The sequence below is a fragment of the Microchirus variegatus genome, assembly GCF_963457635.1.
Source record: "Microchirus variegatus genome assembly, chromosome: 3".
Lineage (NCBI taxonomy): Eukaryota > Metazoa > Chordata > Actinopteri > Pleuronectiformes > Soleidae > Microchirus > Microchirus variegatus.
The window spans coordinates 38,720,350-38,744,733 of NC_139804.1; the positions used below are offsets into that span (position 1 = coordinate 38,720,350).

The 24,384-nt window shown below is 39.5% G+C and overlaps 1 protein-coding gene across 1 annotated transcript in view; it reads right to left on the reverse strand.

Annotated features, from left to right (window-relative positions):
* Positions 1-24,384, reverse strand: part of b3glcta (beta 3-glucosyltransferase a) — a 102,391-nt gene that overhangs the window by 35,290 nt on the left and 42,717 nt on the right. Inside the window, exons 4-9 of the mRNA XM_083887190.1 lie at positions 18,790-18,899; positions 7,677-7,753; positions 6,773-6,884; positions 5,214-5,350; positions 5,031-5,094; positions 1,784-1,915 (exon numbers count right to left, since the gene is read on the reverse strand). Of these exons, the coding sequence (XP_083743316.1) occupies positions 1,784-1,915; positions 5,031-5,094; positions 5,214-5,350; positions 6,773-6,884; positions 7,677-7,753; positions 18,790-18,899 (632 nt within the window). The remainder of the gene's footprint in view (positions 1-1,783; positions 1,916-5,030; positions 5,095-5,213; positions 5,351-6,772; positions 6,885-7,676; positions 7,754-18,789; positions 18,900-24,384) is intronic.

The window sequence follows — 24,384 nt, forward strand, 5'->3', positions numbered from 1 at the left end:
GCTCGGGTTGTCGCGTTGTTTTCTTCTCAAAAGAAGAAAACAAAAGTGAATGATTTGATTTTTCCTTTTCAAACGAGGGAGGTAAAAAAAAAGTGACATGAATATATGTAAATCTGACAGCTGAGGCTGCAGCGAACACCGTATCAGACTCGAGAAAACATACGCTGAAGCTGTGTGAGATTGGAATCACAAATGAAAAGAATTTGATTTTTCTTCTTCTGTCAAGAGCCGGAGGGGGAAATAACGAGTGTGACACCTTGGAGCTGCAGCTCTGGCATCCTGAATTCATCTCCGCTCATCCACACACACGCACACATCAGCGCAGCAAAGTCACTTCACAGCTTTATTGATTCTTTTATTGGGGCCAGCAGCTCCAGGCTACAGGACGCCTGACCCCTCTGATCTATGCGGAAACACAACGTGCCAAATGTGCAATAAATGCAAGTGCACGTGGAATAATGAACAATAAACTTCACTCGGTGACCTTTCAGACCCACTCGTGTTTTTTTTCTTTTCTTCTTCCCCTCCTTCACCAAACCCACTCACCGCCTCGCACTCAGATGCAACACTGCATACTGTACATATGACCTTTAGGCGATGCTCGGTGACATTTCTACTTTCCATATATAGCCGGCAGTCACATATTTATTTAGTTTAATAAAAGTAAATGCAAGATTAAAGGATAAATCAACCCCTTCTTCTGATTAAATTCTAAGAAGTCGGGTTAAGAGCTGAGGGAGAGAGCGGAGGATGCAGGGCTAAGCAGAATTAGATTTTGGGCCCCCCTTCCCACCACCTCAGAGTAGCTGGTTCTTGACTCTTATTGATACAAATGTAACTATATATAGTTTTTTACCCCACAAATGTGGCTAAGTATTAATTTGCACTTTCATATTCAAAGAGATACTGAACAAACATTATTGGGGGCCCCCCTAAGCAGCCCCTTAGTTTACTTATGCCTTGGGCCGGCTCTGTGAGGAGGGAGGGAGGTGGGGGAGCAGTGCAGGAGGCGTGGCCTCGAAATGAAATCTGACACCGTGTTTCAGCTGTCAAACAAGGTGAGCCTTTAAATCTCCGAAACTGAGCGACAACTATGATGTTTATAAAAGGGGGAGGAGTCTGGGACTATGAGGCTCGTGGCCAATGACAACATCTGAATGCAGTAGCTAATGTTTGACCAGAGAGAGGCAGTAGATACACTACTGTAATACAGTAATTTCAATGCTTTACATTAAACTGTAAAAAATTGCACCTGGGTCAAGAAATAACATTAATTAGTTACACACACTAACTGAAAAAAGGTGGCTTCGGGGTTTAGTTATTATTTAATGTAATAACACCTCTGGGAGATTTTAGCCATGTAGTTAGAATGTTAGCAAAGCCTGACACCTGTTTAAAGTTGGAGGCTGAACAAACAAGCTGCAAAGACGTTACATAGAAACCCAAGAGGATGATTTATATCTCGGCCAATGGACTGAATTTAATAAAGTTTAGCGGAACATACGCAGGACCTCAGTTTCTCTGGGTTCATGTGCAGCGTACCCTCTGAATTGTGTATAAAACCAATTATGTTGAAGGCCGTCGGCTCTGCAAAAATATTCCTGCTGCTTTGAAACTGCCGTGAGCGTTAGGGCCCCGGGGCTACACCGTCATAGATCATCACAGAGCGGCCAAACGTCTGACAGTCAAGCAGCCTCTGCTTTGTTGTTGTTGTTGCCTAATTGTGTTCCCTCTCCGTTTCCTGGGAAATCACGTACACGATCACATCGACGCAGACACTCACACACAGCAGAGGCTCGCTGATCAGAGTGGTTGCACAGCGCCGAGCCCGAGGAGAGTCGGCCGGCTCCGTGCACAGCTCGGGAACGGCGGTGAGAGGCGGACCTTTCCCATTGTCCCAGATATACAAGGCAACCTGGAGTAACACAGACGAGATAAGATCTTTGACATATTAATGTTTTATTGGAAAAAGCAGACGAGTGTGTGCTGTCAGTTTGCTTTTATAATGAATACACAATAAACACAATTAAAGCCCTGAAAGCACATTTAATATTAAACAAAATGAACCAAGAAGGCAAAGAAAAGCATCAGATTGTAATATCAGTGATTAACAGTGCACTGGGCTGACACTGAGGATTGTTTGTCCTGTACATACATTATTTATCTGTACGTGCATGAAACTGACAATAATGGCATTAATCATGTAGACGCACAGTAATCGGCAACAATAAATGTTGTTTTTAATCATAAATCGTAACAGGTTTCATTTCTGCATTAAAATATCTTGTGCTGAGTCGTGTGCTTACATCAGCCGAAACACTTCCAACCCTCTATAAATCTACACAAACCTCCAATGTAACATCAGAGCGAAGAAGCAAATACATTCATTTAAACTGCTTGTTGTCTTTTTTTTTTATTGTGTGTACACGTTATTAATGGTTCATAACTGCTCGTTATCATTTGTTGCCCCATTTACCATTGTGAGGCTCGCCACACAATGAGGAAACAAACCAGACAATAAGACATAAATAAAGACAAGAAAACAATTCCCATGATACCGCGCCGCTTCCCGACATCATCAGACGAGACATACTGTTATTGTTTGGACTCACAGTGGAGACTCCTATCACACAGTGAGTTTAAAATAGTTAGAATTACTTGATTCCTTATGGAAGAGGATGAGAGATATGTGAACATTTGTTTGGAAACAAAATTTAATAGTGCTGGACAAGTTAATGGCGTCAACCTTAACGCATGCTAACCATGGATGTATAATATGAACTGGATAGAGCTCCGCCCCTTTGCTTCCGTTCATTCCTATGAAGCTGCTCACCCAGCGCATATGCCAAAAAAGTTTTTGACTTCCGTGTTTATTTCCGGGTTATGGGGCCATGGAGCATGTGCAGTAGTGTCACTACAATAATTCCTCTCGGGTGAACGAGCTGTCCGCGTTATCGACTTGCTCGGCGCATACATGAACAGCGAAAGGCATGATGGGAGTAATGCTAATAATGTGAGCTAGCGGATTTAATGAATATCGGCGTCACGTTAACTATGGCTTTAAACCATGGATTTGTAAATAAATGCAAAACCAACGATAGCGAAGTGAATATAGTGAAGCTGAAAAGTACAATGACGGAGTTAAAGATTAAAACGATCAATAAAAATGGTTTATTTGGGTTAGGACCGTGACTATTACTTTATATGTGTTACAGGAATAATGTTGTTTTTGTCTGATTTCCCTAATATAATTGTATAATTATTATTACGAACAATAACAACGTGTTAAAGTAGTTTTATAACTCCCGATTATTTCACTCAACACGTTTGTATTCAACTATAATTCGCGTGTTCATCACATTTAACAGTAACTTTATAAATCGATAGTGACGATAAGACAAACATCCTCCCCGGGAATCAGTGGTGAAGTGACCGCAGGTCTCAGTGCATCACACGGTCACAGCTCCACAGTCCACACCGTCATCAGTGACTGAACACAGTGATAAAGTGCAGCATGTCAGTCTCTCCTCAATGAATCCACACAGCAGCTCGTTAATACCTCGATAATACGTTTGAAAATAAATGTTAATGAGCGAAGAATAAACAACTAAAACCTGCTTTGTCATAATATTTTAAAATGTAAACAAAACCCCCTCATTGTCTTCATTTATTCACATTTCTCAAGAAGTTTTCATGTCGTACGGTTCACTGACAGTAACTCTGTTCTCCAGACGCCACATGACCGCGCTTTGCTGTGCTCGTACACAACTGTGACGTCACTCTGAGAAATAAGATTTGTTTGGGCTTTTTATGGCCTTTAGGAATGTTTTTCAAACATGAAACTCCATAAACTAAAAATACATAATATAAAGATTTATAAAAGCCCGTGTCCATGTCTCCAGGTGTCCTGTGGACACTCTTACACGCGTCTCTTTTACTATTGCGGTACCCACAGTGGCCACCATGCAAAAATTGTCTTCAAGGCAGAGGGGGCGGAGCTCTATCCAGTTCATATTATACATCCATGATGCTAACGTATGACGTGTTTCCGTGACGACAGACCGGAAAAAGACGCGCATGTTGTAATTTTTTTACGTGACTCCCGATTGTTAAAAATTAATCTGTAAAGTAACGCTACACTTGAAAAAAACAGAGGCACACATACGCAGTAACACAGGTGCGCTGGTTATTTGTAGCGCTGCTCTTTTCGTTTAAGAAACCGAGCGTTCCAGCTCGACTGTAGGCGCGCTAAAGGTGCTAAAGGAGCTAAGGCAGCTAACAGAGCTAATTGGTAAACGGTGCCTGGACTCCGGTGTCACGGCACGTAAACATGACGTCACGCGGGTCTTTTTCCGGTCAGTCGTCATGGAAACGTGTCACGCTTTAACATGCATTAACGTTGACGCTGTTAACGCCGTTTACCGCCAGAATTCTGTGATTCAACTTAGAATTTTTTAATTCTGAGATGAAAGTAATAATTATGTGATTAAAGTCAGAATTTGTGGAAAAAAAAGTATAATTGTTTGAAAACCCTTCTCTCTTTTTGAGCATCACATCTCACCTTTATTTTAACGATATAACGTACAGAATGTACAGTAATCTCTGGATTCAGAATTCACACCATCGCTAACTGAAGCACCTTTTTCAGCCCAAGTCTGATGTAAGTCCTGATACCGTGTTGACACAGTAAAATCCCAAAATGCCTCCCTGCCTGAATTTCAGGGATAAAAGAGAAATGCTCAGCATGGCACCATGACGAACTCTCCAAAGTAATGAGATTTTACTTCAGGGTTACATGGATTCAATGCTTTACGCCTTGGTACAGAATATAAAAGGGAAATGTTTCTTTTTAAAAATCAAATGAAAAACCTGGATCTTCATCATCACTTTCCTGACAAACCAGCTCTGAAGCTCCCTGTGTGACTTACATGTCATTTTAGTTTATTTGATATTTGCTGCAAGCAGGTCGTTTCCAAATCCTGTGCCAAGTTAGTTAGGCTTTTAAAAATAAACAAACAAATACATCTTACCTCGTGTTTCAGGTCAATGGTGAAATCAGATTTGAGCGGCTCGTCTTTCACCTTCTTTGCGAGTCTGAAAAGTTCATATCAAAGTACATCCTGAAAACTCTGAGGGGTGAAATGTGCAGGAAGCTGAAACTATGACCTTTAAAAGTTGAGAGAATCTGGGTGGATTTATTGTTGTAAACTCACCGATTGACCAGAGAGATGCTCAGAGCCCAAGAGGCAGCAAAGTCTGGATATTTGAAGACGGACGGATTCTCTGCAAAGGCGTAGTGGTGGATGATGGTCGACTCCTGGTCACGGAGGGGTTTACCGAGAAACCACTCCTGACAAACACATTTAACAAGTTTGACTGAAATAAATATTTACTGTAAAACATTGCACCTGCTGACCACACTCATGGAAGAGGCTGACTTAATAATTACTGTACATCTAACTTAACCTGTCAAAACATCAACAAGAAAAAATAATGCCATGAGTTGAGTGACAGGGATTAAATTAGGTCTGCAGGCAAGACCAGCAGTGACATGTGTGTGACAGGTTATACTGTGAGTTAGTGGAGCTTGACAGCTGCACAGAAGATGGACCTGACCTCAGACCCTCAGACGGTCGTGGTTCTGATAAATCTGCAGCCTTAGGGACAACAATCATCTGGACTTGTTCAGTCTCACCCCAGTATTATGGAACTATTGAACAGAATGAGTGCCCTGAAATAGCTCTACAAGTCATATCCTGTTACCTGTTACTACTACTAGTAACAAAGGGTGTGCCTCAAGGTTCAATTTTGGGACCACTACTTTTGATCATCTTTGATAATGACATACTCTCTTCTTTAAATGATTGTCAGGTCAATCTCTATGCTGATAACACTATTGTACATAATAAATGCACATTTATTTTTTCAAAATCAAAAAGCATCCACATGCAGATACTGAAACGTATACAAACATTGGAAGTGAATGGAGAAAATACCTTAAAACAAACTACATCCAAATAAGGTTTTATTTAGAGAAATAAATAAAGATAGATTTGGATTATGGTGATGTGATTTACAGACAATGTAGTGCCACCATCCATGGGCAGGTAGCCGACTACATCTCAAGATAATTTACAATTCAGCTCTGAGAATTAATTACTGCAACAACACTCTACACGGTGTCCTGTATGATACAGTTGGCTGGCATTCTTCACTGGCATCTGTTTCTCTTAAAAAAAAAAAAAAAAAAAAAACTCTTCCGGCACAGTGTTTATGAAGTAGGGACTGACCACCTTTACATAAACCAGCCACAAAACAGATATTTCACTACCATAAAGGATAAATAAACAGCCCACCACTGTGCTTCATGAAACAATAACTTAACAAAACAGAAACATATTGGTCTGTATCCAGTAATGTCCAATAAACATTTAAAAAGCTTAGTACCTCCTGAATTAAAACTATCAACTGTAATTAACTGCGGGCCACCAGAAATGTATCTGTGGGCCGCCATTGGCCCCCGGGCCGCACTTTGAGAACCATGTGATATTTACGGTTTTTGAATGATATCTGATTGTAAATGTTCTTTTTCCGGATTCTGATCCAGTGATTTTGACTGATAACGACACTAAGTATCCATTGGTTCATACCAACCATGGAGAGCAAACAAAAACTGCATAACAGTATAAATGGCATGAAACAGTGCCCGGTGACTAATACAGACTAATACACACTGATAAATGTGGAGTGAGTCAGATTATGTGAAACTTACTTTATTCTCGTCAAACTTTGCGAGCACTTGAACGAGATTAGTCATGTTCACATCAGTTTCCTCCTCGAGAAACACGATCCACGAGGAGTTCTTTCCAAAGCTGTAGGATAAGCTGAGGACAAAGAGAGACAGAAAATAAAGCGTCATCAGAAAATAGAACTTTGCCTTACACTGAAAATGTTTGTTTTTTCATCACAGCCCAGTCTTGGGAACTATCTATGTGAGGCGCCTGACCCACTGTGATAAAGAGTGTAAAGTTTTCTCTAAAGGTCAGCGAGACAAAACATCACAAATACACAGACTTCTTCCAGGGAGAGCAACTAGATAATGGTGAAGTGTGTTGTTAGTGACGTGGCTCCTAAATCTTTACAATAGCAGAACAAAATACAGATATTATTTCCAGAAAACAATTACCGAACACAGTGGATTTCTCAGAAAGCTCCAGCATGAGGACAACTGTAGCTAATGGTGTTGTTGAGAACGCCGGGTGACAGCAGTAATAGGTTCATTGTCACAGTCGTGGGCACAGTAGGAAGGGCATTTATCGGCATGTGAAAAGAATCAATCTCTGTTATTGTGTTTCGTAATTGCTTCTGAGAAATCCGTGACATCAAAACATGATTAACAAAATGTACCCACTCAATGGCCAAATGATCCAGTATTGGAGGACGGAATGTAGTGGACGCTGATACCCAGCAAATGCATGAAAGACATTTTGTAGTTGTTTATAACATCATGTGTTCGTTTATTCTCCGTTATTTGTTAAATGTACTTTGACTGAGCATTTCTACAGTGTGTCACAGTTGTCTTTGTCATTCTCACAATGTTATGCTGCCTTCTTGGCCAGGCCTCTCTTGCAAAAGACATTCAGTCCATTCAGTCCCGAGAGTGCGGGTATACTTACTCAGGCAGCAGAGGAAGGATACTCCAATCGCCCTCATTTTCTGATAAACGGTGAAGCAGCAAAACCACCGGTGGTTTCTAAAAGAAACACAAGCCAGAGATAATTTTTAGTATCGGAACAATAGCCGAGGGGAGCTAAAGAAAATTACAGCAGGTTTCCTGCAGTCAAAGACCCAATGGTGAACTTGGTGCTTTGAGAGACATTCTTGTAACAAAGAGTCAATGGTTTGATCAATACTAATGAAGCAGACTGCCAGACTGTCCCATTCTCTCTTCCGGAATAAGAAAAGTGTCAAAGCATTACCAATGGTTTTACTTGTCTAATGTATTGTATGTATATAATGTGTATTAATTAGAAATTGCTAATATACTGTGGAACAAAGAGAATAGTTATTATCTGGATTTCTGAATCGCCAACTACTTTGTGAAGCAGAGTAGAAATACCTACCTACATATATCAATATACCAACCAACACCTACCTACCTACCAACCAACCAACCAACCAACCAACCAACACCATGCAGCAGAATGCTGCAGTTACTGAATTTGACTTTTTGGGAAGACAATGGTTAACAAAAGCACGAATCAAAGGATCTGCTCTGGCTTGTGGAACAAATTGACAAACTCTGCCGATGTTCTTGTCGTGATTTAAAAAACAACAACAAAAAAACAGGTCTTCGTGATAAGGAATTTAAAATTTGTGTCAAAAATGACTCCCAGATTCTAACTTGGTTGCTGAGATTAAAATCCGGGGCTTGCAATTGTGCATTTAATTGGTCTCTCCGGGCTTCTGTACCAATAACTAAGACTTCAGTATTCTGGCTGAGATGAAAAAATATTCTCTGCCATCCAGGACTTGATGTCTAAGAAGCAATTAGAGGAAGATGAATCCGCCCCGGGTCATTAGGATACTCGGCGATGTAAAGCTGTGTGTCATTGGCGTAGCTATGGAAATGAATGCTGAGTCTTCTGATGACATCACCAAGAAGCAGCAGGTAGACATGGATTTCTATAGCTCAGATAAAATGGTTCACTTCTGCTTCTATTCGTAAGATACAATATAAACCAATGACTTGTATATTTTACACTGAATTACTCGTTATTACTCGTACGTTTTGACAACTTTCTGCATTCGAATGTCTGTTCCCACTCCATAATCTGAGTCCATACTAACTATATTTAAAACATACATCATGTGACCAATCACTGGACATGTGCGTTCTGGGGTAAACACCGCTAAGTCTCTTCCCTGGTGAGTTTCAGAAAGCATTATTGATGAGAGCCAACAATGGTGAAACGTAAGAACAAGGATTCCTGTTATTTGAGTGATGATCAGATGAAAATGAAACTAAGAGGAAGTTTGTGCGAAACTCATAGTTCAAAGGCGATACTCAAAATGTGGCTGATGAAAAAAAAAAGAAGAAAAAAACGACCAGGAAGCAAATCTGAGTGAGTAAGTGAGCCATTATTTCTAAAAATCTTCATTTTCAACCATCCGGACTGACGTTCAGCCCTGCAGTCAACAATGGAGAAATGTGGATGCAGCCTAACATGAGTAACTCTCTTAACAGAAACTGGTTTGAGTAATTCAAAGTATCACACTGAGCCCAGAGTCTTCTTTTATTTTAACTAACGTTAAATTATTAATACATTCATTATACGTTTTGCATGTCTTTGGGGGTCAGATCATTATCAAGCTCACGGTCTGACCTTTAATTTTTTTTCTGTTTGCCTGGAAGACAGAGGGTATGATAATGACAGCGACTTTAAGGAGAACAAAATTTCCAAATGGAAGAAATGATCATTTAAAATTGATTTTTCCGTCAGGTTGTCTGCTCCTGACTGCCCTTAAACTAAAAACCAATTAAGTTTGGCTAAACAGAACTGGAACTGGAAACATGTGCAAGTTATTTCTGGACATGAACAGAATCTGTTTCAGATTTGTGAGGACGGAGAGTAGAAGGTGTGTAAGGATTGTATGAGCGAGCCAGTGTTTCACATCAGAGAATACAAGAAAGACAAAGCAGTGGAGCGTAAGAGCCCTTAGCTCATTACTGCAAGGTCTGCTCATTGTGCAGGAAGAAAGGAGGAACCACCTCCTTTGAGCTGCTCCGTCCATTCCCAGCCTGTTTGATGCAGGTGTATGCGTATGTAAAAAAAAAAAGAAAATCTTATTTGTTTTTTTGGTTTATTTATTAGGATCCCCATTAGCGATTGCCCTACAGCGCTGCTACGCTTCCTGGGGTCCACAAGTCAAAATTTAGAATGCATTAACACTAAGAAAAAGAAAACAGTTTCCATTCATCAGTGCGACTCAACACATTCACCAAAAAAACACATTAAAAAAACATGAAGCAACATAAAGCCAAACAATAGACGTCAGCGTGTAAATATACTTTGCATAATAACCTAAAATAAATATGATTTAGTAAGGAGTTTCCTAATTTGCTCTTTAAACCCTGACTTCTCTATAATGTATTCATTAACAATAGTAGAAAATTCCATGTTTTTGTGAGAAAAACAACCTGACTGATGGCATAGTTGATATGATTCTAGATTAAATTTTAATTGACTCTATGGGAGCAACGGAGTTTTAAAAACTTCATACTAATTACTGTGTTAGTTTACATAAAAGCACACTTTTAAAATACAAGATCTAATTTCTCAAAGTCATATTGAAACCCAGATAAATTGGTTGAGAGTTAAATTACTACTTCATGTATTATGTCTTTGAAGGTTCTCAGTCATCTTCACTAGCTAGCTGTAGGCAACTGGACTTTCTTGATTTAAGTTGAAAACATTCTCCTCTCATTCAAGAGGATTCTGGAATTGTATTCAGTTCTTTAGAACTATAACTATAAATATAGAAGCTTCCTGAAGATACTGAATGTTGCCGTTATTGAACTTCTTGAGTTCTTGAACTTAAAGTCCTTGAACCTGAAGTTCTTGAACTTAATCAGTTCCTGGACTTCTTGAATGACTTCTTCTTGAGTTCTTACACTGAAGATGTTCTTGAACTTCTTGAGTTCTAGAACTTATTGAACTATCGAAGCCTCTCAGATGAGAGGTGCAATGTCTTCAAGTCCAGTTTCCTACAGCTAACTACTGAAGATACTGCATGTGTACGTTCAGCCAGACTCAAACTGGCCTTGGTGTTCTGAACATTTTCTACAGTTCCTGACACCAGGCTTTGACCTGAAAACAAAAGAAAAAAGAAGGTACACAGAAGGGGAAGGAGACAACAGCAAGGAACATGCTTTTCTTGGACTGACTGGGTTCATGCTCTATCAGCTTGAAGAATTTAATATTTTGTTTTTAGATGACAGAAAGAAATGCTAGGAACTGGCTTAAATTGTTTCGGTCTGTGACATAAAGTCAACAAGCTGTAAGGGGCGATATCGCCTCCTTGTGTACCAGACGCAGATGCACCTCATTCAATAAATCAGTTCCCAGCTTGTGCTTTTATACTGGAGCAGGAACAATGGTTCAATTAAACGGTGTATGGAGATGCACTGACTGTTTTACACCCTGTTAGTCAGCTCTCATCTAATGTGAGTTTAATCAAAGAGCTGATGGCATAATGACACCCACCGTGTTTTATTAAACTGCACTCAACCTGACATTCACACCTCTGCTGCTACATAAAGGGATACCTTCAGGGAAAATTGGAGCGAAATTGAAGGACAGTCGTAAAACAATCTCAGAACCAGAGCTTTTTGCTCCAGACAATCAGCACATCTCCATGCACTGTTTAAGCTGAGCTATAAACATATATCGACTTAACTGTGCATGGAGACGTACACGATTCAATCGGATTGTTGTCCTCGTACTATGGGGAATTGATTTATTGTAGGGTGTCCGACTCACGGTGCTAGGTGCCGATACACTCCCTCTCTGCTTAGACTACATGTAAAATTGGATGTAATCTTCCAGTTGCAAGAAGAATACTTGGTCCACGATACCAATACCGTCGTATCGATTATCATATTGCATGAGGAAGAACAACAATATATTATCAAATCCATTATTTTACCGACCTGTAGTGTCCATTCATTATGGGCTGTGCATATTTACTGACGGCTCCTGGTGGCTAAATGCTACGCCTGTCTTACTTCCTGGGCTTCCTAGGACAACATTTTAATTTACATTCATTGTGCGCGTGAGGCATTTTCCAGTTAACCTATGATGTCACAGACTAAAACTACTACTTTAGTCGAGCTGGCGGCTAGTTGTTAGCATGCCAAGTGTCATTCTGTGTCTTTCTAGCATCATTATCTTCAAAAATATTGAATTATCCCTGTCAGAACAAAAGAAACACCAGTCTGGACGTTGCCATGGTTTTCCTCTTCTTCCTCTGCACTGGCTTCTGGCTTTACTTCTGAGTCAAAGCCCAGGAGAAGGAACTGTGGAAGATGTGAAGACTGCCTACAGGCCAGTTTGGGTCCAGATTGAGTAGAAGCTAGAAGAGATTCCTCTCGTCAGGGAAACCTGATTGTATTGGAGGAACAGAAGGCCGTGCCTTAAACCACAAGATGAGCTGAAGTCTGAGAAATTGCCCGTCAAAACTCATTCAGCTAAGCCGTTGTCAAAAAATGACATTTATGTTGCTCAGTTATACCAAATCAATAAAGGCTGGACAGGGCTGTTTTTTATTCATAGAGCACTTTCCATAAACAAAGGACAGATTCAAGGTGCTGCACGGACACGTTTAACCAAACAGGGGAAAATGAAATCTGTTCAAAACGAAAAATTCATGACACAAATTTTCAACAGAGGCTTGAAAAAAAAAAAAAAAATGAAAGGGAATAAAAATATTAGTTTTAAAAGTTTAAAGACGTTTTTTCGTTAATAAATACAGCTAAAAATTAAGAAACACCTTTGATTATAAATTAAATAAATTAAATAAAAAACTGAGTGTTTCTATGACAAACAATAACTAAGGAGTGAAAAAACACGACCAAAGGATTTTCCTCACAGTGGCTCCTTTAACTCAATTGTTAAGCTCATACAGGCGACGCATGAGAAAGCACTCAAATCATAGGGTATTCAGCTCGTGCTGTAAAGGCTTTCAGAGTTTAATCTTCCTCTCTTTTGACGCGTGCGTCTCTGTGGATGTGAGCAGTGGCTAAATGACAAAAAAATACTATATAAATGTGAAGTGAATTCCTCCCCAGATGGGATGGATGTCAGAGAGCAGCAACACGAGCCGTGAGCTGCCGCGCAGAATACACAAGCTGCGGATGATGCAGAACCTCCTGCAGTCACAGAGAGGACGGAACACAAATACTAAGCATGAGTTTATGTGTTGGACGTGTCGTCATCAGGTATTTTATGTTTTAATTCATCAGTGATGATGATACTAACTCTGCCTTCAATCACTGAAGAAGCTGTAAATCTGAAAGGACATCCAGAGAAAACTGAGAGACTGAAATTTTAAAATTCAAAAAGTCATTTCATGAGATGCTGTGGAAATCTTTGACAGACGCTGAACATCAAACACATTTAAGTGCTACAAAGTTCATTCGGTATCCCAGGAAAATGGTCTTCAGATTCAACTGCATTGGGGAACCTTGAACTGTGTTGAGGGAATTTTGGGTAGTGTTGAGGGAATTTGGTTCAGCATTGATGGAATTCTGGGCTATGTTGAGGGAATTTTGAACTGTGTTGAGGGAATTTTGGTCTGTGTTGAGGGAGTTTTGAACTGTGTTGAGGGAATTTGGTTCAGCATTGAGGGAATTTTGGTCTGTGTTGAGGGAATTTTGGGCAGTGGTAAGGGAATTTGGTTCAGCGTTGATGGAATTTTGGTTCAGCATTGATGGAATTTTGGGTAGTGTTAAGAGAATTTGGGTCGGTGTTGAGGGAATTTTGAACTGTGTTGAAGGAATTTTGGTCTGCGTTGAGGGAACTATGGGCTGCGTTGAGGGAACATTGAACTGTGTTGAGGAAATTCGGTTCAGCATTGAGGAAATTTTGGGATATGTTGAGGGAAATTTGGGCAGTGGTGAGGGAATTTCTGGGTAGTGTTGAGGGAATTTAGTTCAGCATTGAGGGAATTTGGGTCAGCGTTGAGGGAATTTTTAACTGTGTTGAGGGAGTTTTGGGGCAGTGTTGAAGGAATTTGGGTCTGCGTTGAGGGCCTTTTAAGGAATTTTTAGCTGGAATGAGGTACATTTGAGTTCTGTTGAGGGAATTATGGGCTGCGTTGAGGGAAATTTGAACTGGGTTGGGGAACTATGGGCAGTGTTGGGAACATTTTGTGCAGCATAGAGGGAATTTTGAGCTGTGTCGGGGAACTTTGAGATGTGTTCAAGGAACTTTGGGCCACATTGAGGGAATTTTGAACCTTAAACTACTAAATTATAGGCTGCATTGAAGTAACTTGGAGCTGTGTTGAAGCAACTTTGGGCAACATTGAGGGAAATTTGGGCTGGGTTTAAGGGAATTTGGGGCTGCTTTGAGGAAACTGTGAACTGCATTGACGGACTTTGAAACATTGTGAAGAATCACCACAAGAAGAAAAGAATGAAGATAAGAATAAAGGCCAACTTTGATCTGAGTTGAAGATCTTTGAACTGTGGAGGGCAGCATTGCACCTGTAAGTGTACAGCAGCTTGTTGAAACTTAGAAGAACAAGAAGAATATAATTAAATGGTAGAAATATGAGTGTGTTTTACCTCAGAGTGTTTCTAGTGACAGTTTGTAACTCATGTTTGGTTTAAGATGTTAAGGGAAGTAGAAAATCTAATAAATGGGAAAGTTTACGGTTTCATCCACAGGACTCTGTCTGGCTTTTGTCTGTCTTTTTCCGATGTAGGACCAGATTCCCACTGTGGGATCAATAAACTGAAATCTAATATAATTTCATCAAATCCAATCTAATATGGACTCATTCATTTGAAAATGCCAATTCTTTTAATAAAATGGATGTAGCCTACATGTAATTTCTTGTTTTATTTTGTGACACACACTGGAACAGATTGCTTTTTAAATTGCTTTTTTTTCTTTTTTTTTGACAAAACAATTTTTTGAAATGGAAAGTTGAACACTAAAATATTAAAAGTTCTGAAGAATGGGAACTGAATAACAAATGTTTAATTTACAAGCGTCAATACAAAACCCGGAAAATGTAGCCACACATTTAAAGAAATTGGAAAGGGAGCATACACTTACATAATTTAAACCTTTTTCTACTCTTTGGTATTCATGAATATGGACTGTCAACTCATACAAATTAGAGCAGATCTACATTCTGACATTCTGATTAATTAATGTGACAACTGACACATTTCTGCAGATTTCTCTCAGCTTTCACCTGAATTAAGGCTATTTTTTGCTCTGATTCTGTAGAGATAACTTATCTCGATCACCCATCTGCTCTTAAATCTCTTTGAGACACTGTCAAGCCTTCACTGCCGCCTCCTTGAGAAGTCGCTGATTAAAATTCTCCCCGGACTTAGTTTGTGTAATTGCATGCAACAGATAATAAAACGCCAGACACCTCTGAGATCGTAAATGCAAACACGACATGATATGCTATTCATAAAGTCTGTCTTCTCTTATAAAACTTGACGCCTTTCGAGAGAAACTTAATGGTTTTTGCGACAAATTGTATCTACTGTCACAAACTGATGCCACTATTCATTACAGGAAACAGGGAGTTATATTCCCGGATTGTTACGGAGCACAACAACAACAACAACAAACTTTGACATATCTGATTCCAATTGTTATAATTAGACTGTTCAGGGCTGGTGAAGACAAATCGGAGAGAAATAAATCAGCATCTGTAGTAGCTCTTATACGGATTTTCAGTCTAAGTCTTATATTTAAATGATCTGCAGAGCTAATTATTTTTGAAAATTGCCCTCATAGCATAATGTTAATTAACAGGAAAATATTGACTGGCTTTATTTACTTCTACATTTGTCTGTGTCACTTTGGTGCAGTCAGTCAATAATGTGAACAAAAGCTGCTTGACATCCTGCGGCGGAGGAGGAACGAGACGGCAATAAATAACGCTCTATCCCGTACTATAAATACTATAGAGAGGAACCAGAGAAAGCACTCAGAGTGTGGAAGCGTCTGCCAAGTTTGTGTTGTTTCCCAAAAAATGTTAGATCTATACCCAGATTTTCACCAAATAAATAGTAATATGAGGCCTGGGAGGCGACATCTCAGGTAGCAATACATTAACTTTGTTTTTTTTTATCATTGTAGCTGTATTCATGCGTATGGAATGAGTTATGTATTTTTATTCGATCTTATTTCCATCTCAGCCTCTACAGTAAAGCTGAAACACACTGTGAACAAACAAAATGTCCCTTTGAAACCACAGTTCAAACTGCAAATTGGCTTCATGTTTTTACTTCTATTAAAGCGTATCAATTTTATTATATTTGGGTGTTAATCTGGGCTTTTGGAAATGATGCTGTTGATGATCAAATGTCTTATTTTTGTCCACAAACCAAAATTATTCAGTTTAAATGATTTGTTTGTGATATGGAGCAAAGAAACCAAAAAAAAATCAGATTTACAGAATTGCTTCAGCCCCAATCTTTATATTTATGTATCTCATTCCCAAGCGTTTAAAGGTACATTTTACATGATTTATTTCAAAGTAAAAGTGATCACTTAAGCAGAGTTAAAATAATCCACATTTGTATCCAGATCACAAACAAAATCTAACAAATTCATTTCCCAATTTAATAATGTTTTTCATGGAAATGTTGCATAAAATAACTGTTATTGTCATAGTCGTCGGTCTGGTTTGCTATTTTTGCTTCATGTAACAGCAGTAATTCTCAATTAGTCTTCGGAGATTTGAACATATATATAAATATTCTTTCTTGTATATTTTACTTACACCTACTTCATTTGTTGCTGCTGCTAATTCTGATGATTTTATGAAACTCGATTTGTGTAATTTGTCTAATTGAAACCAAAATTGTTTTTCTGATGTATTGAACGTAACTAGGCAACCGAAACCTGGAGATGACTGACGTTCTGACTTTAATCTCAACATTCTGGCTATCATCTTAGACAAAGACTTACTAAACATCACCTGATTAAAATATGTGGCCACAAGAGCACAGAATTATAAAGAGAAATAGGATAATGTTGCTCTTTTGAAAGAGGAAATAGTAAATGAGTGTTTATTTCCTGCAATATTCTCATTAGTAATGCTGCATTCATTGTTAAGTGCTGTGACTAATGCATTACACCACATTTCACATGGCTCCAGCAGGATTTAATGCATGCAAATAATCAGTATGTTGACCTAAAAATGAAGCTCTCTGTGTTACGACATGGTTCTGATGCAATAAAAAATAAAAGTGATGACATTTCAGTGAACGGTGACAATTCTCAGTCCATTTCCTTGGAGAAAAAGTACCTATGTATACACAGTATATTTATATATATATATATATATATATATGATATTTTTTATGAAATATGTGTAAGATTAGCAGGATGATTGATTTCTCCCTGAAAATATAACTACAATATCTGGATTTCCTAAATCCATAAAATTATATACGAGCACTAGCTTTTTTATGTTGCAAAGAGCTGAGAATGCTGCATATTTTAAAGCACACTTTCATGTGAAAGTGCTTTATACATTTATTTTGGAGGGCACCACGAGTAATGCTTCATACTGTCGTTCAATAATTAAAAAGAAAATTGTGTGAGAAAGAAAGCGTAATAAATAGCAAAAGCTCCAAAGTCTGAGCGGTAAAATAAATTGGTCTGTTTAAAATAGAGTTCAAATTTAAAAATAAATTTTAAACGTTTGCTGAAAACATGCAGTAACAGCTAAAATGTGACATAAATTAAGAGTGGCCCCAGGCTACAGCCTCCTGCTGCTTCTTCTCTGCACAGTTAACAGAGTTTACATGGAGGAAATCCAGGTGCTTGGGCAAAGCTGGGGCAAAGAGAGACACGGTAATCTCAGGATAATTCTACTTATTCTAAGTAGTTGTTTTCAGGTATAAACAAGCAAAACAGCCCACTGTGGAAGTGATATTAGCTCAGAAATGTTATAATAGTGTATAACAATGTCTTCACTTTCTGAGAAGTCCTCACTTTTCTGAAAAAGTACTCACTTTATGAAAATGTCTTAACTTTCTGAAAAAGTCCTCACTTTCTGAAAAAGTCCTCACTTTCTGAAAAAGTCCTCACTTTCTGAAAAAGTCCTCACTTTCTAAAAATGTCTTAACTTTCTGAATATGTCCTCACTTTTTTGAAAAAGTCCTCACTTTCTAAAAAAGTCCTCCCTATTCTGAAAAAGTCCCCACTTTATGTAAATGTCCTCACTTTCTGAAAATGTCTAAACTTTCTGAAAATGTTCTTGCTTTTAGAAAATGTTCTTGCCTTCTGAAAAAGTCCTCACTTTCTGAAAAGACTGTCAGAACTCGTGTCACAAAGTCCTGAACGATTCAGTAAACAAACCTTTTCAATCAACTGATTCTAACGATTCAGTTAAACCGAAAACAACTGCTTAACAAGTCACTCGTCTGTGTGTTTGCGTCGCGGATAAAACCACATCACCGCAGTTTTATGCAGCCGTTGCTATGACAACCACACCTGCGTTGAGAAAGAACAATGAAGTCATGGACAAACAACTGATACCAACCCAAGTTGAGTAGAGTAGAGCTGTATCATGGAAAAGAACCATTAAATTCAATGGCTAAAATAGGGTATGTAATTAGTTAATGTTATGTTAATGAAATGTTGCTATTTTTTTAATGCCCACTGGCAAAAAACGAATTCAATTTCTGCTCGTCATCCTGGCTCTGCAGACGTCTTTTTTGGCCAGACGGAGTCAATGTTGATGTTTGTCCATCTTTACATTTGGGAGCATTTACTGCGCTAAGTGCACTGACTTTGCCATTCACTCACTTATTATTAGCTGTTACTTTCACTCTCACTGTCTCTAATCTGCTCTGAGTGTTTATGAAGCCACGCCCACATGAGAGAGAGAGAGAGAAATGAGAAGCATTGCATCATCATGCAGCGATGCTGTTTACATCGTGCCTTTTTTATTCTGGTATTTATATGATATGGCACAGCACAAGTGTTCATACGCCAAAATAAGAGTGTGTGTGTGTGTTACCTCTGTGAGACCGTGTGCCTGCTTGAGTAAATCCGTTCTCCGTCTCTCCGCCTGCTTCACGTGGAACACGTTCCTCTGGCTCTGGATGATGAAAACTATCTCCTGCAGGTCTGGAAGAACACAAAAAGGGACAGAAATGAAGAGTCTGCGACAAAAGAAATAGAGGTCAAGCCAATCGATGACCTTCTGAGAGCGAGTGAAGAGCCGTCGCGGTCCCTCGTAATAACCGAGGTGAATTTCGCTAATCTCTCTTATTGGCCTGGTGATAATAAGCGACGCATCGAGAGCTTAATTAGCTGAGAGAAAGGTCAGATGTAAATGTCACAGTCCTGATTGTGTTACTTCATAAAAGATAAGCAGTCAGTGGAGGTCTTTTTGTGTGTGTGTCATACAGGGAACTTAAGGGACAGGGATTGAGATCTGGTATTGACTCGATACCAGTCCAGCACTGATCAATATCTAAGCATCGATTAGTGTTTGTTCAAATAATTATAATAGCTAGAATTGCTGCGTCTGCGACGACAAAAGCTGCTGACGATTACAGGTGATGTTCACACCCGACGTGTCGCACGTGTGTTTTTAATTTTCGGCGCCCATGTTGACAGATTAGAGTTCACACCGCACTCGGAAGGCGTGTTTACTTTTGAGTTTCAACATGACAAGTGCAGCTCCCAGCAAAAATAGACGCATTTAGATCAAATGAACATGATATGTAGTTTTAGCGATTAGGCTGAATATCTCGGCACATGTTAAATTAGTGCTGGGTACGTTAACGGCAGCTAACGGCGTCAACGTTAACACACATTAGCGAATGACGTGTTTCCATGACGACTGACCGGAAAAAGACGCGCGTGACGTCATGTTTACGTGACTCGCGATTGTTAAAATTAGTCTCTAAAGTAACGCTAAACTTTAAAAACAGAGGCACACATACGCAGTACACAGACAAGCTGGTTATTTCTAGCGCTGCTCTTTTCATTAAATAAACAGACCGCTCCAGTTCGACTGTAGGTGCGCTAACGGCGCTAAAGGAGCTAACGCAGCTAACGGTCTAGTTAAACGGTTAATGTTGATGCCGTTTACCGCCGTTAACGTGCCCAGCACTATGTAAAATATTAATATTTGACTGTTTTAGCATCTGTGCAGATTTTCGAGCTACGCTAGATATGAGCAAGAAGCAGCACTGCAGTGACGCACGTGCCAAAAAAATCCAGTGTGAACCAGGCAACCAACATGTAAGACCTTGTTCAGACTGCAGCCTACAAATCAGATTTGTAAGCATACCCGATCAGAATCTGATCTTCCTGACCAACTGTTCACAAGTGATCAGATCTGATCTGTCCATATCGGCGTTTCGTCTAGACTCGTCTTCCTCGTGGATTTCTATAGTTACAGGCCACGCCCAAAATGGACGACAGCAATCTGTGCCTGTTCCTGTCTCAAGAAGAAACTGTGGCGCTGTGTGAAACTATTGTCTTCCGATGTCGTTGTTGTTGTTGTTGCAAAATGGGACACAGAATCCCAGGATTACACTACATGTGTGTAAATATGATAGGGGGGGGGGGGGTGTTATTCTAAAACTTAGCATAACTAACAACGGCTGCGTCCTGGCACCAACACTGATCGAAGGCTGGACGTGAATGTGCAGCTGGTTACTCCAGAAATGCATATGGTTCATAATCCCCAGCTAGCATTTAGCACAGCGGACACGCGTCTGCCCTCTTTTCAAGAAAAAGGAGTAAAAAAAAAACATGAAAAGCTTCTTCCAGCGGGGAAGTGTCGTCTTAAAAACAACACAAAACCTCTTCCATCTACCTCAGAACTTGGAAGTCGGAACTCTGAGCGAAGTCGCCCACAAGTTCACCGCATTCAAGCTAATAAACTAATTGTTAGCAATACCAGCCAATAACAACACTCTCCGTGGTATTTTGTGCACATAGTGTAGCAACATGAATAAAGAATCAGTATGATATCACACAACGAAACACTGCGATGTTGTCTTACACAAAGCAGATACTATCACAGTATATCCATTAATATCATCGGCTTGTTTGTCATCACAGGATTATTGGATCATGAGCTTTTAATTTTGAATTGTTCAAATCCCCAGAAGTAAGACAGGATTTGCGTCAGTTTTCCTGCGATGACTGGCAGCTCAGAAACTTCCAGTAATTAAATGTGCAGCTCTCTTCATATTCACTTTCCTCTTAATTTGAGCTTAAACAGACTGAACGGGCTTTGTGTCAAACGATTCATCTGCCTTCAACACTTTGATTTCACAAAATCTATGAGAAGGAGGAGGATTCTCCTAACGCAAACAAGTATTTCTGTGTAAACAAGTTAACAGCCGCAGCTGAATCTGCCCTTTGGGATAAACATGCAAAGGGAAGAAAGGTATAGGGCTTTGGTGAAAATTTCACAATATGATGAGAATCATACTGTGAAATAATACATTTTCAGTTTCAGGCACGTGTGGCAAAATGGTTAAATTAGGGATAATATTGTTGAAATTGCACTTATTTTTCTAAAGAAATATCAGGTTGTTTTGTAAAAAGAAACAAAGGGAAACTTGTGGTTGTAGTTCACAGGTCATTATGCTATTATTTGACTGGTCCGTCCCACTTTAGATCAAATCGCGTGGTCTGTGACCGTTGGACTAAAAAGAGTTTGACAGTGAGTGGTAACAACGGCAGGATTAGATAAAGCGTCTCTTCCTCAATTACACGACATGAACCAATTACCCTCCTGGGTTCAGACATTAGCACTGGGGTCAGCGACAGACGCTGTGTCACAGTACAGTATCAGTGTCAGATCTTTTTTTTAATGAATTGTCAGTGTGTGTGTCGCCTTCTCGGCTCTGCTAATAACAAGATCCATTGATCTGGTGAAGCCCGCGGTGAGGAGGTGGATTTTCTTGTTGAATCTCAGCGCGTTCATCTCCCGACAGATCTAACCTCCGCCTACAGCAGACCCCGAGAGGCCGACTATACCACTACACCACCTCTAAATGCCCTTCTGCTGCGTTTGCAAAAACGAACATCGGTGTGTGTACGTGTGTGTGTATGCACAGGTGTGCGTTTGCTTGTCCTCCTTGGTGAGGCCACAGCCTCCTGATAGCACCCAGCGCAGAAATAATACCAGCTGTATGAGACAAACAAGGAAAATCAGATAAGCCCTCTGCTGATCCCTCATTGTGAGGATAATAATGTCAAAGCAAAGGAGAATGAGGCGTTAAATAAAGAAACTAATTAAGACATAATTCACCGGCCTTGGCTTCACATTGATGGATTTCGATTAATCATCAAACAACAGCGGGGAAAATTCCCCCGTCATTGTAACCTTCTCCCTTCACCTCCGTCATTCCCGTGCCCTTCTCCTTTCAGGTGACAATCACCTCTAAACACTCCCCCGGTGCTCGCGGCAGACAGAAATGTGGAATTGATGCATCTATTCATTTAAATACACAAACAGAGTTGTTTCAAAACAATGTGGTGCCAATTACGCAAGAACTGATTAGCCAACGGTACCTGCAGGCTGGGAAAAAAAATGTTCGTCAACGACCGTTTCTCACAGGCGAAACTGAGACGTTAAGAAATTATAATTAAAGACAGAAACCACGACGAAATCTACGCTTACACTTAAATCAATGAAGTGATCCAATCAGACTGCACGAGGAAAGCAGCAGAAATGACGGTCTTAGAAAGAAAGAAGTAGAGACGACTTAATGGTAGAATTTCACGTACAATAAGACGAAACTGTTTGTAAAACCACGCTGAGACAAACTCAAAGGGCAAAAAATAAACACCGAACCTGAAGCAGCATTTGGAGGCGAGTCGAAGAGAAATCCACGCAAAGGTTCAGTAAAGACACGCTAACGCTGAAAATGTAGTTCAAACTTAAAGGCGCCATATGTAAGAATGTGGCCAAAAACGGTTACTACATGCAAATTCAAATTCTGCAGCTGAGACTCAACTGACTGCAATGATTGGTAGACGGCGGTAGGTGGCGCCACATGACGCCAAAACATGATTTCAAAACATAAACATGATTTGCAAAATATTCTGCAAAATATTTTTTTAATGCAAATATTTTGTCTGTACTGTTGTTGTTGGTGAGTTCAGTTTGTTATATGAACATTATTCCTGAGTCTCTGTGACATATTAGGAGGATTTTATGGCCAGTTGATTTACATTTATTACATAATGCACCTTTCAACAAACCACCAGTGCTGTTAATGATGGATTTTAAATGAAAATGTCGATTGAGCTGCTGAAAAAAACTAAGACAAGAATAAGTGTTGATGCTTCACTGTCGTCACATTTAAACAAACATGTAATTAAGTAAAAATTGTAATTATTGTAATAATTTGAGCCATCTGTGCCATAAATTTAAAACCTTCATAATGACTTATTAATAGATAGAGAAACATTTAAGTCGACTAAATCTACAGTAGGTTTAGTCAACTAAGAACTAAATTAGAGTAAAAATAAGACTAAATTCTAAGTCTAAATCTAGACTAAAACTAAACCATCTCAGATGATTAAAATATGACTAAAACAAAATGGTATTTTAGTCATAAGACTATCATTAAATGAACACTGGGAAGAATACTTGACTTAGAAAAGCTTAGTTTTCTGAATATTTATATGAGTGGAGGCACTGGTAATGTTGGGAGGCTGGTGGCTCCCCTAGGGTACAATACAGTACAGTTGGTATGGTGTTTTGTTTTTGTTGCATTTCCATAAGGAATACTACCAAAATAATTGGCCCCAATGTTATTTGGTACCTTTCCCAATAGTTCCTTTGCGATTGGTGCAAACGCCTGCAGTCTGTTCTAATACAAAGCTCGACTGACGCCTTGTTGAGACAAACGTCTTGTTGCACAGCCCACCTACCGTGTTCTCAGTCGAAAAAGTGAGCCTGCAAGGCCTTTACCGTTCCAACCTGTACTGGACTGAACAAATCAGATCTGTATATGATTGAAACACAGCTCAGGTTGGCTGGTAGCCACTTAAGAGCAGGGAGACATTTATAGCTCCATAATTGCTGGGGAGTGGTACGTATGTACATGATATTATATACATACTGTGCTCATCTCCACAAGACATAAAAGACGCCGTCTCCATCTGCCTGTTTTAATCTTTAAAAAACACTGAATTCGAAAACAAATCTTGAGGAGCTTCATAGAGCTTTTCACAGGAGGTAAAACATCTTATACCGCTTCATCCTCCACAGGAGAGTCCCAGCTTTCAGGCAAAAGGCGTGGTACAACCTAGTTAAAAAATTGGCCTGTTTTTGGACATTGAGAGACAAAAGACTCAATGTTTTTGATTGAAAATATATTTTATACTGTTAAAATATCAAATTTAAGATGCAAAATCTATCGTTCATGTACAACTGCGGTGTTTTTCTTCATTTTAAAGCAGACCTAGACCAGAAGTTCCAATTAACGCTGTTTTTAGTGTGTATCTGCATCATTACCTCGTTTAAGAAGCCCTGAAGGTTCTAAACAAACAGTTCAGCCACTGCTGAGAACACTGTGTTTTATTGTAATCTCGGGCTCAGCGAGATCTCCCTTCTGGTTACGTAAACAGT